This window comes from Hypoxylon trugodes, assembly GCF_022578975.1.
Source record: "Hypoxylon trugodes strain CBS 135444 unplaced genomic scaffold F4822scaffold_8, whole genome shotgun sequence".
NCBI lineage: Eukaryota > Fungi > Ascomycota > Sordariomycetes > Xylariales > Hypoxylaceae > Hypoxylon > Hypoxylon trugodes.
Window position 1 is genome coordinate 1,505,279 of NW_026250023.1, and position 18,363 is coordinate 1,523,641.

The 18,363-nt window shown below is 48.2% G+C and overlaps 3 protein-coding genes across 3 annotated transcripts; 2 read left to right on the forward strand and 1 right to left on the reverse strand.

Annotated features, from left to right (window-relative positions):
- Window positions 1-457: 457 nt before the first annotated feature.
- Window positions 458-3,285, forward strand: F4822DRAFT_438254 (CP2 transcription factor-domain-containing protein; the record flags this gene model as incomplete). Its single annotated transcript, XM_051462496.1, has 3 exons — window positions 458-471; window positions 643-798; window positions 1,059-3,285. The coding sequence occupies 3 exons, from the start codon at window positions 458-460 to the stop codon at window positions 3,283-3,285; spliced, it is 2,397 nt and encodes a 798-aa protein (XP_051311367.1).
- A 6,783-nt stretch (window positions 3,286-10,068) lies between these two features.
- F4822DRAFT_413583 (uncharacterized protein) lies at window positions 10,069-12,589 on the reverse strand. The gene has a single exon (XM_051459057.1). The coding sequence runs from the start codon at window positions 12,412-12,414 to the stop codon at window positions 10,246-10,248; it is 2,169 nt and encodes a 722-aa protein (XP_051311368.1). The 5' UTR covers window positions 12,415-12,589; the 3' UTR covers window positions 10,069-10,245.
- Window positions 12,590-15,721: 3,132 nt separating this feature from the next.
- Window positions 15,722-17,944, forward strand: F4822DRAFT_348789 (polyamine transporter 3). The gene is made up of 4 exons (XM_051455924.1): window positions 15,722-16,492; window positions 16,555-16,672; window positions 16,733-17,028; window positions 17,081-17,944. Exons 1-4 carry the CDS (start codon window positions 15,846-15,848, stop codon window positions 17,889-17,891), a joined length of 1,872 nt encoding a protein of 623 aa, XP_051311369.1. The 5' UTR covers window positions 15,722-15,845; the 3' UTR covers window positions 17,892-17,944.
- The last annotated feature ends 419 nt before the right edge of the window (window positions 17,945-18,363 follow it).

The window sequence follows — 18,363 nt, forward strand, 5'->3', positions numbered from 1 at the left end:
ACACCTTTTCCGCCCCCTACTTGCACGCTCTTTTTAACCGCTTCTTCGAATTAATTATTCTGAAACAAGCCACCCCAAAATATTCCAACCCCCCCCCCCCCCCCCCCCCCTCACGATCGTTCTAGACGTTGCGCCCTGTCGCGCCGCAGACCTCCCACGGTATTCCCGTCGTTTAACATCAACAGCCCACGAAAAGCCCACGAAAAAAAGAGGCATCCACTCACTCACACGCCGGCGCCTCTTCCCAGTAAAAAAAGGCGACTTACACACCTGCAGCCCTTATTCCTATTACCTTGCGCCGCCTCTCCCACCGGGTCGTTTCGGGTAGATCTTTCAAAGTTCGCATGCTCCCACTCACCCAATAATCAAATTCCGTAAAAGGATTCTATTTGAGACCCATTTTGCAAATCCATCGGAATCGCTGTCTTGCGACAGCATCTGTTTGAGTCTTTTCCAGATGTTTCGCCAGAGGTAAGTCTTGTGCTCGATGCCGGGTCCCTTACTATGACCAGCCCTTGCATGTGTCTAGCAGGCAACGTGGAAATCATATGGTTCCCCCCCTTGGTGCCTTATATTTTTATCTATATGCGACAAGCCTTTGTCCTCGCTCCACTATGCTAACTGTGCACGCGCATAATATAGGACAAGTTCACAGAAGCCTGGCGATGAATTGCTTGCCAACTTCCGACAGCAATTTCCCGAGATCACGGCGGTAGCCTCGTCTTCGGCATCGGGAGCGCCAGCGCAAACTACTGTGACTGCTGACAATTCGGTCCTTGTTCCACCGGGACCAGAACAGTATGTTGCGGTTTCGTTCTTTTTAAACTCGCTTTGCTGCCTAGCATTTCTTATTTTGTCGTCTACGATGGCGTCATAAGTTCCCGGTGGTGAGGCCGTGCAAGCGCATTTCAGAGCTTCGAGTTCGAGCGCGGGGTATTCCGCGATCCCCAGTTCGAACACCACTACAACGCTAATACCCAGCGATTCTACTAATAGGGATCGGCGCAACGAAATAAAACTATAGAGCTAACCTAAAACCCTCATTTTAGACACCCAAGTGTAAGCCATGATGTATTTCGAGATCAGGATCCCACGCCGCGGGCTTCAGGCGCGGAGTGGAGGTTCACTCCTTCGTTACTGGATCCCAACTCCTTCTCCTTCAGCACTTTCGCAAACCAACCGCCGGGTTATTACACTCCTACACCCGGTGGGACGAACACGCTTTACCACCCGCAAGCAGGCGACTTGCACACGCCATCAATGGGTTTAGGCATGGGACTCGGCACTCCCCTATCGCTGCCAACTACCGAGGGCGCTATCCAAGCTGGTCCTGCCATGATGGATCTGACCCAATTCCATCAAGGCATACCACCGCCGCATCAATTCCCACAGCCCTTCAATCCATTCATTCAACCAACTCCTCCTCAGCCGACTTTCGCACCTTCGTCATTCGTGCACCAGGACACCGGCTACGAGACGATGGACCACGACGGGTCGCCTCTGGACTCGGATAGCCACGAGGAACACATAGGCTCCATGGATGCGACGTTCCACTCTCAATCACCGCCTAACATGATGGGTTTCCAGCACAGACATTTCGGAGGGGCTATGGCCCATATGCTACCAGCTTCAGCTAACAAATTCCGCTTCCAATCGACGTTAAATGCGCCGACGGCGATGATCAAGCATGCAGACGAGATTCCGGTGACTTATCTTAACAAGGGACAAGCTTACTCATTGTCAGTAGTTGATACCGCAGCTACAATGCCCATCGTACCAGGCACAAAGTATAGGACATTCGTGCGCATATCTTTCGAAGACGACCAACAACGACAAAAACCCGGTGTCTGTTGGAGTTTGTGGAAGGAGGGTCGTGGAACCAACGAAGCGCATCAACGAGGCGGCAAGTTACAAGCGGTCGAGTACGTCGAGGCTGGGCAGCCCGCCGAGGGAGATGACAAGCGAACACGTATCGAGCTAGAGACCGCCTCATTTGATGGATTTTCGGTCGTTTGGACCCCCGGAACGAACGGGGCAGCAGAATGCAGTGTTGCTGTTCGCTTTAACTTCCTCTCAACAGACTTCAGTCACTCCAAGGGCGTTAAGGGAATACCGGTAAGGTTATGTGCTAAGACGACTGCCTTGTCATCGACCGATTCGTCCCCATTGTCAGACCCAGCGTTTGAGATTTGCTACTGTAAAGTCAAGCTGTTTAGAGACCACGGAGCGGAACGAAAACTCTCTAACGATGTTGCTCACGTCAAGAAGACAATTGACAAACTTAAACAACAAATCTCGCAAGCAGAAAGCGGAGCGAAAGACTTTGGGAAGCGCAAACGAGGTGGCGGCTCTCATACTAAGGGGCAAGACCATTCACGCCCAGGAAAAGCCTCCAAACACAAACGAACCTGGTCAATGTCGTCAGCAAGTTCTGCGGGTGGTGGTGGGCGGCCCTCACTCGAAGACGACTTACACTTTAAACTTCAAACACTACAGGATATGTTTACAAGTACTCGACCAGTGAGCATCTTATACCTACGCGGCGACGATTTAGACGATCCGGACCTACACCCAGTCAGCCTCCCCGGGGAGCCCACCGATCTCACCAAGGTCGAGCCAAAAGATACAGCTGCATGGCAAATTAGGAGTGCTCGAAGTTCGGTCGCCGGATCTTCACTCGTATCCCCTTCACCGAGTTCCATGTCCTTACATTCGCAATCAGCCAATCCCTCACAATGGAATGACTTCCGGGGTGGTAGTGGGGAACCTTCAGGGTCCCGAAGGCCCTCTGATATGCCAATAAAGGTCCCCAAAACAGATGACGATGGGAACTTGAGTGGTTGGATAGAAGCGCTAGGCGTCGACCACACGTACAAGCCACCTACCGAGAGACCCATTAAGCCCATCGCTTGCTTCTACGTTGTTCGAAGACATCCTTCCGAGCCAGAAAGACGCGAACTACACCGAGCAGTCTACCTTACCGAGAGAACAATAGCGGAATTCGTTACTCGAGCTTCGGCTAAGTGGGCTATCGATCCCTCCGCCGTCGTACGAGTTATACGTGTTCTCGACAACGGAATGGAAATTCAGGTAGACGACGACGTGATCCGAGCGCTCCCAGAAGGCAAAGACATGGCCCTCGAAGTTGTTGAGGTTGACCGAAGCATACCTCAACCCAAACGGGAATGGGAAATGATGACTGTCGACGCTTCCGAGACTGACAGAGAATCAGCCCATAGTGTTTTCCGCACAACCACGGGCTACGAGCTACGAATTAAATTCTAATTTCCATGGACGATGATGATTTTGATGTGGATCTTCTTTTCTATATTACATTTTTATATTCGAAGATTTTTCTCTAGGGTAGGGAGACGATCTTTTGGAATTGGGTTTGCCGCCACATTTGTTAACGAACATGAATACTTATACCCAACGAATTACCGGCGGATTTTTATTATCATATTTGGCGTTCAAAGGGAGGGACATTAAAAGATACCATTCCCTCCAGGAGCAGCTTTGTTTCTTTCCGTTCCTTCTATTGTGATGGACCGATGCTCGGGATCTTTTAGACTGATGATGCTACATAACCTACATTAGAGAAGATATGGCTTGTATTATCTATATGGGGTCGAGCTCTGTTATGAAGCTCCCTCAAGCACATTTCTTTGGTCATGGAATATACCCAGCTGAATCATATGTAACCTGGTGCTATTAAGTGCTAGGCTTCCCTTTTTTTGTCCCGGATATATTGGAAGGACGACAGGTCAGCTTGGACGGTCCGGAACTATACATGTATCGCATACGAAGTTTACCTCGACGGTTTACAACGTGGAATTTCTTCTTCGACACAATACTATTTCCCCGGCTATAATAATTTTGAGACGAGGGTTTTGTGAGGTTGCGACGGATACAACGCGCGGATGTTCTAATGTGGATGTGGTATCATTGGATTGAGTACCTAGGAATATGGCTATGGTTCTCTTAACCAATGCCTTTGCTAGCTAGTATAACTTACATGTATTGATTGTATTGTATGTATGTACAAGAAATACGAGGAAGTACAATACAAAATCATGCTTTCTTCATATTGAGTTCTCTATTATTATCACCATCACCATTGCTATCACGGTATAGGTAAGTGAATTGTTCTTATTCTATATGTGGATATCCGAGCCCTTCTAGACGCTAGGGTCGGCATATACCTAATTGGGTTTAGTTGGATGACGACGCATTTAATTTCCTGGGACTTATCGCCAATCTGCCTGCGACGGCGATCTCGATCGGGACTATGCTTAATTTCGTGGAATTAACTTAGCTAGGTGTACATTCCGCACATACATAATGATACGTAGGAATGATCAATACATGGAGTAATAATAACGATCATAATAATACTATGTGTACATAGGATTTTCTCACCTTGCCGCGAGCGCCCCTTAAAACAGTCTTTTCATTTAAACGATTTTTAGCAGTACCAAGGCACTACTGAAACTTTAATTGACGGGTCCGCCCCTTACCCATGGTCGCATTGCATTTGGGAGGGCTGAGGCCTAGAACCTTTTTGGGCATTTGGAGAGAGGCTTATTAAGACGTAACGACGAACCATGTCATGCTATTATAAGCTCTATTCTTTCTCTTCCCGTGTGATACAATACATACCCAAGTACCTACTTAAAACATTAATGATATACCGAATTCCCAAAATTTGCGCGGTAAAATAGACGGCATAATTAGCGAGTTATTATCGACGAAAATCTAAAACACCGGCTATTTCACCTTTGATGTGTCTAATAAGTCTAATAGGTAGAAAAGAAGTCGAATGCAATATTCGGTAATGGTGGTATTGTTATGCCTTAAGTGCCGGTACCTAAGATGAAGCGCGAATGGTACCGCACCTAATGAATGTGGTTTATTTACACAAGACGTTTTGACGCATGAATTTAGCTCCCTAACCAGGTTTAAAAACCCCTGTTGTTTTGTTGTTCTAGGTAGCTCGGGTGGTACCCCAAATCGCTGTGGTCTGATAGTAGGTACCCTAGAGAAAGAGCTTTTTAGTGGTTGAAGAGGTAAAATTTGGGGTTCGTCAGAGGCTTCAGGTACCAATCTTATTACGCTTTTAGGCCAGCTGGAGCTTTTAGTCCGCCCCTCACAGGCTTCGCGGAACTCCGGCACCAAGACACCGGGTTCTTTCTGCAGGTGATTTGGATCCTTTCATCTCTTTCCATCTTACCATCTCGTCCATCTACCCCTCCCATTAAAACATTCGACTAGGGGGGTTATTAGGGTATTCACACAATTTACAGTAAGAAACAAAACAAAACAAAACGAAACAACAAGAAAGGAAAGAGGTAAGGGTAAGAGAAACGAAACAATTCGGAATACAACTCTACATTCAGTATAATTCATTTAAACTTGAAGCAGTCTCCCCCGCACGCGCCGTAGTAGTCTAACACCTAACATCATTTGCGTAATCTTCTTTTTTAATGCGTTCTTCATACTATGATATGAGGTTTTCTTTCTCTCCCCTCTTTCTTCATTCCGTCACTCGTCAGTTCGTCATCGCCAATGTTGTATGTGGGGTTGATAATTTCGGAGGAAAGAAAACAAAACAAAACAAAACAAAACAATTGACGAGGAATAATTGAAGGAGGGGAAGAAAATGCGCGCGCATATGTGCGGGCGGGACGAAGAAACGAGAGAGCAAAATGACGATACACGACAAAGCGTCATTTCTCGTCAGACTTTCGAACTGACCGACCAATAATCCCGACTACCTAAGATGTGTTGTTCGGCTTTCTAATCAAATGGTCATCTTGCAATTCAATTCCTGCCCGTTTATTTTTCTTACCGCCTCATTATCACACACAAAATCAACAAGGGGATTTCTCGGGTACAAATCACGGGCTCTTCTCGCCCTTGCGCCTAGCCGAAGACTGACTGACTTACTGCTTGCCTGACATGACTTTGGCTCGGACGCTGGGCCGTGATGGACAAAAAATGACCTGACGTTGGGATAAATTCCAGCCCTCGACAGCCACATATGAGGATCGACATCTAGGTTGAACGGGGGCAGTGCTGATGAGAGAAAGAACACTCCCCCACTCGTTGTGGCGAGTGTTTTGCGCGTTCCTTAGAGCTGGCGAGTTTGGTACTGGACCAGTCTCGCTCGCTGTACGACTCGATATGCGGCTATCTTGTGTTACTGTCGTTCAAGCCGAACGGAGTTCTTCCCCCCCCAGATGCCGTGGTACATGACCCTGAAGTTACTGGAACAGGTGATACCTAACCCCTCGGGTATGTGGTACATCTTCGCCAGGGATTGATGAGAGATTGTTCATCCCCACGCGCCTTTCGCGGACTCACAACTGAATATACCTTGTCTTATCTTGACGAGTCTAGACTTTAGACTTCTCCCTATTCGGCTTCGGCTCATCAAAGACATGATGCAGAAGAGTAGATAGGTAATTATTGATCCAACTCGGGATAGTTTCCCTAATGGTATCAACTTCGGCATGTCCTTAACTCTTTCAATTAGGTACATCTTTTCCGAGGAACCTACCATTACCGTCCTCGAACTAACATGGGAGGGATATGTCTCTCTTACTGCCGCTATACAAGCATCAATGCCTGTGCTATCTAACAGCACTAACGTTTCTTGCGCTTGTCTCTCGGTTCCGAGTGCGGCCAATTTTAAATCTCACCTATCTAGGTACTCGAATTGCCGGTAAGACCTACAGGATCGAATCACGCCAGTGGCGCTGGATTCGGGACTTCTGTGTTTTTTCAGTGCACTGGCTTTAGGGGCTGGATTTTAGCGAGCCTAGCACTACCCATTACCCCTAAGTGTTCATTTTACTGGTCGTGATTACTCGCCAAACACGTCAAAATTAGAACTACAATCGCGCCTCCAAATGCGATGCACCGATTATCATTTTAGTGCCGAACTTCTAATATCATTTATCGCTTATTATAAGGTAATAAACCATTCATCAATTGCATTGGCGACTGTTTTGGCAAAATCACCGCTCCTGGGGGTCTAAGTAGTGCGGATTATAGCGCCATCTTCAGTGTCCTCGACGTATCGCATCGCGCTATAGCAGGGCTCTAATTATTAGCAATTGTGCGCTGGCGCGTATGACAATAGGTACCTACAAAACCCCCCCTGAAGCTGCAGCTAAAGGCATCCATGGTAGCGCTGGAGTGGTACCTAAAAACGCCTTTGTTACAGTTTATCATTTGGGGTTTCTTGGGGGTCCCTCGTGCATCATGCAGCTGTGACGCGCTGCGGGCCTAGCCCCGGTCGCTGAAATAGTGGCCTGTTCAGTGCCTGAAGTACTGGTACTTACAATGACAATGGGCAATTTGGGAAAGCAGTCAGGGGTATTCACTCGCCACAATCTGTCCAGACCTGCGGGAGGCTTGACTCCCGACGACACCTCCGGACTTGCCACGAATCCCCGATTAAGCGCTCCGGAGCCGACCGATGGAAGGTGCTAAGCTAATAAAGGGTTTTTGCATTCTATCTTCTGTTAGAGGTTGGTGGCGATGCAACTTGATAACGAACACTCTGACGATGTCAACGCAAGCGAGCCTCGGTCTTCTTCCAGTCGGATTTCGAGCCCTCGTCGTGGTCACACGCACATGCGACTTTCCGGGGCAACATGAGATGTCTAACACTGAATCCCCAGGAACAGCCCGATCTAGACAGTGTGAGGAGGCCTCCCTTCATGCCACGTGGAGTCGTAATCTACGACATGCGCATGTCTCATCTAGCTATGGACCCAATGGGAACTCAGGGAAGTGCTCATTTCAGCTGGGCTAGGGAGTGTCGAGTTACGGAAGCGAAGTGATGCCGGGACGGATAGGTCGTTCATTCGGCACAATTTCGTGCTGCGTTTGACGATCGCCACTTAGGGCTCGCTACGGTCCCTGCAGAAGCCTAACAGTCGCTCTTGAACTACCGCGAGGACTTTCTGGGACCAATCATAGTTTCTAGAGAAAAAAAGTTCATCAGGGGGTAGTGACATGGTTCACGGCGACTACGGGCAAAATATTTTAGAGGTTCGCTAAGGTCGGGGTATCGCCACAACCATACGCGACCCCGGAATACGATGGTGAGCCACAGATTATTATACCACGCCCTGGGGTAGCTCCCTCTTTGGGCGATTCGAGTGCAACGATAGCCGAACGGTTAACTAGCCACATCATATCCACGCAAAGAAAGCAAAGTTCAAAAGAGGGGCTGGCTAAGAATAGAGGATTTCGGCGGTTTATCGCAAGCAAACTTGCCACCGTACGAGCCACATGGGACGCGAGACTTCTGAGTCGGAATGGTCTGGAGGGGATAGCCAATGATAAGCGGCTATCTGCTAGCAAACTTTCCTCTTCCGGCAGTCCTCCGCACTCGCCACATGTACTCGAAGTACCGCCCGTTGGCGTTCCTGTCGGCAGTGAGCTCGAGCCGTTGAGCATTGCCTTTGAGGGAGAGACGATTTTCACCGTGGTGTGAACCACTTTTGCTCGTGACCTTGGGTGCCACAGTTCGCCACAGCGAAGTCTTAGTCTGAGGTTTGACGCATGAGGATGATCGGAGAGCGTTCCACGGGAGGGGTCAAGCCTCATCGACGGCGAGAATCGGGTAATGAAGTCTGCGGATCACTACACGCTCTGACGACATATCGGTGGCTAGTGTAGCACTGAAGATCGGCGCTCGCGTTGCCGTTTCGGGATGCGACAAGATAGGTCGCGAATCGGCGTTTAGGCCCGAGGCACCCCCTCCGGTATTCATTGGCCCGAAGACCGCCGGTGTTTGGGAGCCGTTGGGGATCGGCGGATATAGGTCTCGTTTCGGTGTTAGTGTCATATCATGGATGCACTTGCATTAAGAGATATGACGGAATGTACGTCAATCGTGACAGCATAGCTAGCTATGTCTTTTATTTTTTTTGGGCTTTGACAGCTAGGTACCAAAGGTAAGTCTTTACGTAACACGAAGTTTTCGTATGCGAGGTTGTTTTAGTCGGATCAGTGTTCTACTTTGTAGATGCCTTAGCTGGTGAAACGGCCCTTATACCTGGGGATCTGAGCGGAGGTTTTGGTATGTGACGTCATACCGTGGTTAGCTAGCTGCCTTCGCCAACAAGGTGAATACGGTGAGAAATGCAGGGGTTAATATATGCAAATAGGATAAATTAATTAGTTTCGAGCGCTATTTGATGATCAGTGAAGAATTTTATGCAGTTTGAGAAATGCGAATAGTCTCGTTGAGTGAGGCTTGATATGATGATGGGTTCTTTGATATCTTGGTGAGGAGCCGTACGAGATTAAGATCCGATATTAGCCTATAGGGGAAGAAATTCAAGGTTTTTTTTTTTTTTTCTCTTTTTTAATCAAATAATGCCGGTGCTAACTTGCATATTCTATCTAGTTTGGTGGAGTTTGTAAAGAATGTGCTCAAATAGTGCTAAGGCCGACTTGACGAATCAGATGCGAATAGTATCATGAAAAATGTCACGTTAAATTATGCGAATCCTAAATCATGGCGACTTTATACCTGCCGCAACCAACCAAAGAGTTTACTTGTCAACGAAACAACATAGGGATATTTGCCAAATGCGAGCGGAAGAGTACCAATTAGCTGAGGAATCCCGATGAAGTCGCTCTACTTAGAGCGAGTTCTCATCGCTCGATGTTAGTTAAATCTATGGTATCGTAGGTGGGGACGCCCTCCGTAGCTATTCGAGGTCTGGTACTCGGAATGCCTGGACTGATTCGCGTTAGAAGGCGTATCCTCGATGGGACAGTTGGTTTGGAAAAGCAAAGGAGTGCGATTCGATCTTTTCCTCCTGAACTGGCATGTAGAAGTGTTCCATCAACCTACAGGGGAATGAATCATCAGTATTTTCTCCGAGGTCGTGGCGTAAGAATCATAAGTCGTATCGGCCACATAGGGGGAGTGCCTTCGTGGTTTCGAATGCACTATCAAATGCGCAAAGGTTGAGAAGTGCTCGTTCCTACTTGGAAGCTGCAGATGTCAACATAGAAAACGAGACGTAACTCGACTCAGTCTTGCCATTATGAACACATATCATTCAATTATTCGCGTATTAATTCCCATACCCTTCTAACCTTCTACACCCATTATCGTGGTACGAAAAGATTGCCCCCCAGATCATTTACTAGTAGACAGTGATATACAAAAGAAATACAGTGGGTTAACGAAGGACGCCAGACGTGGCATAACGATTACACCATATCGACGCAGTCATCCTCGTCTTCATCCATGAACCCCAATCCGCTATCATACTTTCGTCGCTTCTTCCCCTTGCTCGCCCTCGCATGCTCCCCTGAGAAGTACGCGCCCGATCTCAAGGGACTGCCGTCAGGGGTCGTGGTCTCATTTCCTGTTTCCTCCTCATCTTCCTCAAGGTGCCTCTTCTCCGCTGTCTTACGGCCAGTATCCTTCTTCGGCGTAGCCAAGAACTCGGTGCCCATCCTAAGCACATGTTCAAGTTCCGCCTTCATCGCATCAACAGCCTCCTTAGCCCTTCTCCTTTCCTCATTCGCGCATCGGCCTAAGCTTAGATTCTCTACTCTTAGCTTCACCGTCGCCGCGTGCGCCTCGTGTAATTCACGCTGCAAGTCGTCGTGCCCCCTTCGCAACTCTGTCACTTTAGCGTCGCGCACCGCAAGCATCGTCCCATGATATTTATTCAACGCGCGAACTTCACGCTCTTTCCTCTTGCGCTGTTCTGTTAATTGCAATTGGAATGCCTCGGCCTGCTCCCGGACAGCTTCTAACTTAGCCTCGAGCTCAGCGGCTGCGATCTTGCTATCGGTAAGTTGTGCTTCAGCTGTTTTACCTTCTTCCTCCATACGCTGGACCAGTGATTCCAGTTCAGCGACGTCGCGCCTGTACCCTTCGGCAGCACCCTTAAGACGCTCAGTCCCGACTTCAAGGTCAGTGATACGCGCATCACGCTCACCGAGCTGCTTTCGCAGACTATCCATAGCGTCAACACGAGCGCCAAGTTGTTGCCGGAGGGAGAGCTCTAGGGCATGGTACTCGTCGATGGCATCCTCGTCTTCCTTGGCGCGACGCGCTAGGTCGCGTAGACGGTTGAGAACCATGTCTAGGACCTGGGCGCCATGCGATGATAGAGGAAGCGCGATCTCACCAGGTGTTAGATACTCGAGCTCCAAACGCGCCGACCGGAATGCGCCGACGAGAGATGATACGATTTCGCCGGCGTCGTTGCCGGGGAAACCTAAGGCACTGAGGGAGGAGTTAAGGTCCATGAGGGCCGCTGTTCGGTCGGAGAGAGCTTGTAGGACAGTGTCCAAGTGTGCTTCTACATCACTTGAATGCTCGGGATCCGGGGGGGGGCTAGTCGCGTTAAGTTTGTCCGCGATACGCGTCTTGAGGGCTTCATGGCTCTCTAGCACGTCGGTCAATTTCGTCAGCTCAAGGCGTAGCGACCCGAGTTCAGCTTCGAGTGCCTCCTTCTCAGGATCTGGTAGCATTGCTTGTACTCCAGCGTGGGATTGAGGCGTCTCGGGAAACCCTCCTCGTGTAGAGCATGGAGTAGCAGGTATCGTCGGGCTCGTACAAGGCGGCGTCGGGAAAGAAGCGGACGCGCGCCTCTTTGAAGGTGTGCTGCACACCAGCTCCGCCATTGTGCTCTCCCCGAAGCCCTCGTCATCATCCATGTAACTATCGGAAAACGGATCACGCGCAGCCAGCGTCCAGTCGTAGGCGTGCGTCTCGTCGACGACATCGTCTCGCCTGGATCGGCTTCGTAGCTCATCCCTAAGTGTTCTGACTTCACTTTCCAGTTCTAGGATCCGGTCCGTATCTTGTATAACTGTCGTGTTTTGTAACCTATCAATCTCCAGGTCCTTCTCCGCGAGCTCGTCGCGTAAACGCTGCAATTCTGCTTGGCGCTCCTGTGCACCCCGCCTTTTCTCCTGTTGGATGGTGTTCATCTCCTCGCTGAGTCCGTTCCTTCGAATGCGTCGCTTTACGCGGTCATCGAGGACTTGGCGTAGTGAGAGGAAACGTACTTCGTTGTTTGTGCCATTGCCATTGTTGGATGGCTGGTCATCTGCATCCTGACATGACCTTCGACGAAGTGGGGTGGAGTGCCGCCGCCTTTTGGGTGAAGGTCCACTGAGAGAGGTTCGCCCGACCATCGGTGTTAATCCCGTTGTTGCTGATACATCATGGTGTTCGATTGCCGGCCTTGGGTCTGAAAACCGGACTCTTTTCCTCGACCTTGGTTTGCTTGGGGTCTTTGCAGGTGTTGACGCGGTATTGGCTGTCTGCAACCGCGATGGATCCGAATGCACAGCTGTTCCGACGCTAGATCGTCGAGTACGCCGAAGGGCGATAGGGAGATCTTGCTCTTCTCCCATCTTGTAAATATGACAACAATCAATCCTCAAGATAACAAAATATTACAAGATATACAAAGTCAGCCTGCAGGCTTCTCTCCTAGATGCAGTGAGATGTGAGATAAAAGTCCAATAGGGTATTTTACCGGCACGTCGAAGATTCTTAAAGGTCGCGTCTAGGCCGCTGTGAGTAAACAATGATTCCACGTATTTGGTTCCCTCGGTGGAGATGGTCCCTGAGAAATATTGGGCTGTTTACTTATTTCCTATTACGGTATAGCGGGTCAAAGCTCCAAGTGCCCCGCGATCTGACAACCAATCATTCTCGTCCTACAAGGACGTTTTGGGGGAGACCGCTCTGAGTTTCTCCACCTTTTCTCCATTTCTCCTATTTCTCCAACAGTGTAACCCCTCCATCAATTATGCAGAATTTATCTAGAAGACTTACAAAACGATCACGCCGGCAACATTGTTTGCGACTCACATGAATCAAGATAAATTGGTGATTCAATTATAATATCTTGGAAGGAAATGGTGGGATTTTGGGATTCTCTTCTTGCCTCTGATGCATTATTGGGAGTTCGTGTATGACAATCCATATTTGCGAAACCCACTTACTAGAATCAATTCCACCATCAACCCATTTCACTCTCAATTAAACGAGTATAACAGCGTTCATAATCACAGACACGGACGACACCTAATTAATAAATAGAAAATTCCTAGACAAGTGTGGGTTTGATGAACTTCGTTGAGTCATTGGTAATATTATCAGACTTCACCGCTTCGCAGTTAGTCAGATGATGGGGGATCTACACCAAATGCATCTCTATTAACGAACTGACCTCTCATGTAATATTTAGCGGTCTTACATATAGACACTGAAGAAGTCAATGAATGTATCGTTGTGGGATTTATGTGGCGATGGATTTGAAAAGGGCTCTTTTTTTTTTCTGGTCTCCTCCCAACCACCGCATTAAAATACCCCTAGCTGTCCCGCCCTCGGTCCGATAAACGCAATCAGTATAAACGTAAGCCTGCCGTGGGTCCTTACCGAATGCTGGTAGTTGTTATCTAACATATGCCGGGTTACGATTCCCGGTCGGGAAATACATACATATGATGTACGCAGTGTATGCAACGTCGAGGCTGAGGTGCAGATTCCTCCTTGCAGAGGCGAAGAGCGAGAACGATGACGTTCCCAACTTCTATCACGGTTCGGTTCGGCACGCTGTCCGATATGCGAATGGAGAGGGGTAAGATACGAATATACGGATTCCGGAGCCGGAGAATCTGCGAAGACCGATGGAAATATCCGTATGGTACTCGGATATTTTAGATATACAATCATTCCTTCTCTTCCCTCCTCCCTCTCGTTTTTCTTCACTAGCAACGGGATATTCTTGATATTACTGTTTCATCATCATTTAGCTCGTATCGATCATATAATGAGCGCTGTTTATACGACTTAACTCCGCGTGAAGGATGTGAGAATGGCTTATGAGATCGGCTTTTAGAAGTTGTAAGCATAAGCCGGAGATTGGTTGAAATCCTAGCGCATCCGATGGATTCTCCGACTTCGAAATAATATCTGACTCAACTGAATGGTTAGTATATACATAGATCTCCGACAAGATAACTGAGTATAATTGACATAAGTACCTCTGTTGGCTTAATCCGACCTCCATTGTATATTTTTACCTAATCCGTGCGTTCTTGGATCCGTTCCGCGGGGAATGTCGCTGTCATATCCGTTTGAAAGCGTTGACCTACTTTCACTAAAAAATCGTGCAGCCACATAGGAAGAATAGTGCAAAAAATCCCTGGTAATTTTACGATCTAATCGAATGTTCCATGTCGAGAAGAATCCTATCACAAGGTGATGACGTAGAGTTGCTTGATATTGATCTCACCTACTAGGGGAATAGTCATATATTAGTATAATGGCAACAATATCCGTGTCTCGTCGTTTAGATCGATGCAGTTGGTGTGACATTGCTGGCTTATAAATTTCTATCCAGCAATCATATATCAGAAGTATCTTAGCCTAGTATGTTTATAAGCCGAGACCGAAAGACGCTGTTCACTAATATCTCAGAACCAATGTTTCTACAATGACTGTTACCGTAATATCACATCTTGGGTTTACTTCGCGAGCGAAGTGTTACAAGTTTTTAATTAAAATGAATATAATAGTAAGCTTTGAATGGTATGTATAGTGCGATGGATGGTCAACGTTAGGTAGTAAATCGATGAAAAGTCTTTAGCGATTGCTAATGTGCTACTGCCGGACCTTCCCATTGAAGCATTAGCGTGTACCCATTTAAGATAATGCCCCGACTATTAGGCTCCGCAACATCTCCATCGATCTCTTAGCTTTCTTCTTTCGTTTCGAGGCCAGAAGAGTCGACGAGGAACGGAATGTTAAAGCTTCTCTATTTCTAATATTTAGAAACCTATAAATAAATGCGGCCAGCAGTTTTATCTTATCAATCAACTGTTGATATCAGCAGACAAGCGTTTGCGTTAGAAATGAATATAGAAAAATTTTTGAATAATAGTTATTTGCTCACTTCCGCCTTCGGCTATGACCTCGGCTCGCGCTTTCGGCTTATGTTTTGCAGAACGTCCTTCAACTTTTTTTACAGGGGTAAAAGGACGGATGTTGGTTGCGTTCTCACAATCGAACGGGAAGCACACGGAGGAATACCCGTTGTAGTGGCCCCTCAACACTACCCAACTATACCCACCTAGCACGCATAGCATCTGCCGCCCAACCTGACGGGGCCGAACTGCAGGGTGCGTGCAAGGTTGATCGTAACCAATGGACCTATAAGGGTTGTAGGAGCCAATGAGGTGATACGGTCTCGCTGTCTTCGTCGTGATATTCCGACTTCCTACCCCCCAAACACGCAAAGGAGATCGACGGGACTCCCATGCATCACGCAGTGGTGCATCCTATCAAGGTCAGCAGGGGTAGCTACCCACCGTTACATTATCCGTACAGAAGATTCTTAGCTTCCGAGCCTTTATTAATCAGGTCGGCATACTACCTAGGTTTGTGGATACTTTGCCCTAGGCAAAATTCCTTAGTGAGAGCAGAGTTACTCACCGCAGTATTTAGTCACTTTCGATGGTACGGTGATAAGAGTTTACGACCGTTTGTCAGGGTCCTTTCTACCCTGTTGGCTTTTTACCTTATAGTCCTGAGAGGATCTCACTCGCACCCAGGATTCCTCTAGACAGGTAGTTAATTCTAAGTCCGGCTTCACGGGTTAATATTCCAAAATTTTATTCCGTCCTCCAAATTTGTGTTACCGGCCTTAAGTTTTTCGACCGAATTGCCTGGTTTCGAAGTGCGGAACCAGAATATATATATTCCCGTGAGCCGTTCCCGGTGGCTCCTCTTCCGCGAAATCACCAACCCACACCGCTCCATTGAAAACTTCCGAATGGCAGAAGAGAAGGAACTAGACGGCCAGCTTGGCGAGAAAGGGGAATCCGAGGGGATTGAGACCCAGGAAATGGCATCACGAGAGGACTCGATTGAGCAGGAGAAGAAGCAGAACCGGAATAGTGACCACAGCCACTTAAGTCGCGAATCCCACGCCTCCGACGACAGCGACCCATTATCGCCACTAGAATTAGCACTTTCACCAGGAGAGCAAGCATTCGAGGAAGTCGCGCATGTACGTACAGCGACGAGTATCGGGAGTTCGGCATCGCGGCCTCCAGACTTCGAGGTCGCCTTCGAAGATGATGACCCAGACAATCCGCGGAACTGGTCTGTGTGGTACCGGGCGTTAATCATATTCGCCATCAGTTTCACGACGTGGGTGGTCGTGTTTTACAGCACGAGTTACACCGCTTCCACGCCTGGCTTGGTAGAAGAATTCGGTGTGTCCAGCACTGTCGCGACCCTTGGCGTCACGACATACCTGCTTGGCCTCGCCACGGGGAGCTTGCTCGTCGCACCCGCGAGTGAGCTATTCGGCCGCAGACCCGTGTACATCGTCTGCATGATTTGCTTCACGATTTTAGTAATTCCATGCTGTGTAGCAAATTCGCTAGTCCAGATTATCGTTGTCCGATATTTCGGGTAAGTTGCTAACGATGAGTAGCTTCCTTTTCCCGAAAATGTACTAACTCGAGTTCTCATAGCGCGGTATTTGGCGCCGCGATGGTATCGAATAGTGCCGGAACAGTGGTAGATATTTCTACAGAAGAATATCGTGCTTTGACAATGTCGCTGTGGAGTATAGCGCCCCTTAATGGACCGGTGCGTTTCCTTTATTACCTAACCTATTAGGAGGTTTGAGCTCATATTTTATTTTTCCAGGTAACCGGGCCTGTCATAGGTGGATTCGTCTACCAATATCTAGGCTGGCGTTGGGATAACTGGCTTGTTTTGATACTTGCTGGCGTTGGGACGCTCTGTATGACAGTTCCCAAGGAGACGTACGCGCCAATAATTCTTCAAAAGAAGGCCGCGCGACTACGCAAAGAGACCGATGATGATAGATGGTGGTGTCGTTATGATCAGAAGCTATCCAAGGTGGCGCTCATAAAAATTAGCTTGTTGCGTCCGTTTGTGCTATCATTCACGGAACCAATCCTTTGGTTCTTCAACATCTGGTTCGCATGGCCCCATAGTGATGTCCTGACCTTTGCTAACTCTCGACATTAGGATCTCTCTTATATACGGTATTCTTTACCTATGCTTCGTCGCATATCCCATTGTATTCTCCCAACATCGTGGTTGGAGCCCGGGTATATCTGGTCTTGCGTTTGTGGGGATTGGCGTTGGGAGCATGCTCGCTATTCTCGCCGAACCGTTCTGGCGTAGGTTGATTAACTCTCATCCGAAAGACCCCTTGACCGGCCGAGTACCTCCTGAAGCAACAGCGCGTGTCATGATTATCGGGAGTATATTGTGTCCAGTTGGACAGTTAGTATTTTCATGGACTTGCCTTCCCGACACAATTCATTGGGCGGTCCCTATCGCTTTCGGTATTCCCTTTGGCGCTGGCAACGCATTGAGCTTCATATACGGTTCTAACTACCTGGCTGGAGCTTATGGTATTTACGCAGCGTCGGCATTAGCAGGAAATGCTGTTATGCGTAGCGTGTTCGGCGGCACACTCCCTCTTGCCGGACCATCTATGTATGCTACTCTTTCACCGCAATGGGCTGGTACGCTGCTCGGTCTGTTGGAAGCAGCGATGATACCCATTCCTTTAATATTCTACCGATACGGCGCGAAAATCCGCTCCAAGAGCCCGATCATCCGACAGATGCGCGAAGATCAAGAGAAAAACGAGCGCCGGGCTGAAAAGGCACGAAGACGTAAGGCGAGACGCCAGGGTGAGGAGAATGGCAATGGGCCAGTGTTAATGAAGGAGGTTGGAGACAAGTCGGCTACAGAAGATCCTGAAAAGGGCCGGGCAGAGCCGAGTGCGTCGGATATACCGGCGTGGTTGAAAGAAACAGCGGTGTAATGCGGCGGATCGCTATTAATTATCACGAGTAATGCAGGTAGTTCTTAGCGGCACGGGGCGATCCGGACGGTTCGGAAATTTAATGATGTTACGTTCAGGTCACGATTAATGTATTAGATGAGCATTTGGATATATAGAAGCTTTGCCAGCAATCGCATTAATAGACCTAGTTTGGGACGGAATTAACTGGAATTCCGAATGACGGATGAGTGAGTACTTGTGATCCGTACTGAGATACCTACCCGATGCATAGGTGGCGTACTCTTGGCGTTGTACATTACATTTACCTAGGTATTCTGAAGATTTATTCTCATGGATGCAAATTTCCCATCGAATCATCGTCAATTGAGTTGGCAACTCGTAGGCGTCGAACAGGCTATAAATAACTTATATTAAAAGTAGGTTGTCATTTATGTGTACGTGCTCTACGAAATGCTCTGCCCTCTTCTTCTGACATATACGGCGTATTTTA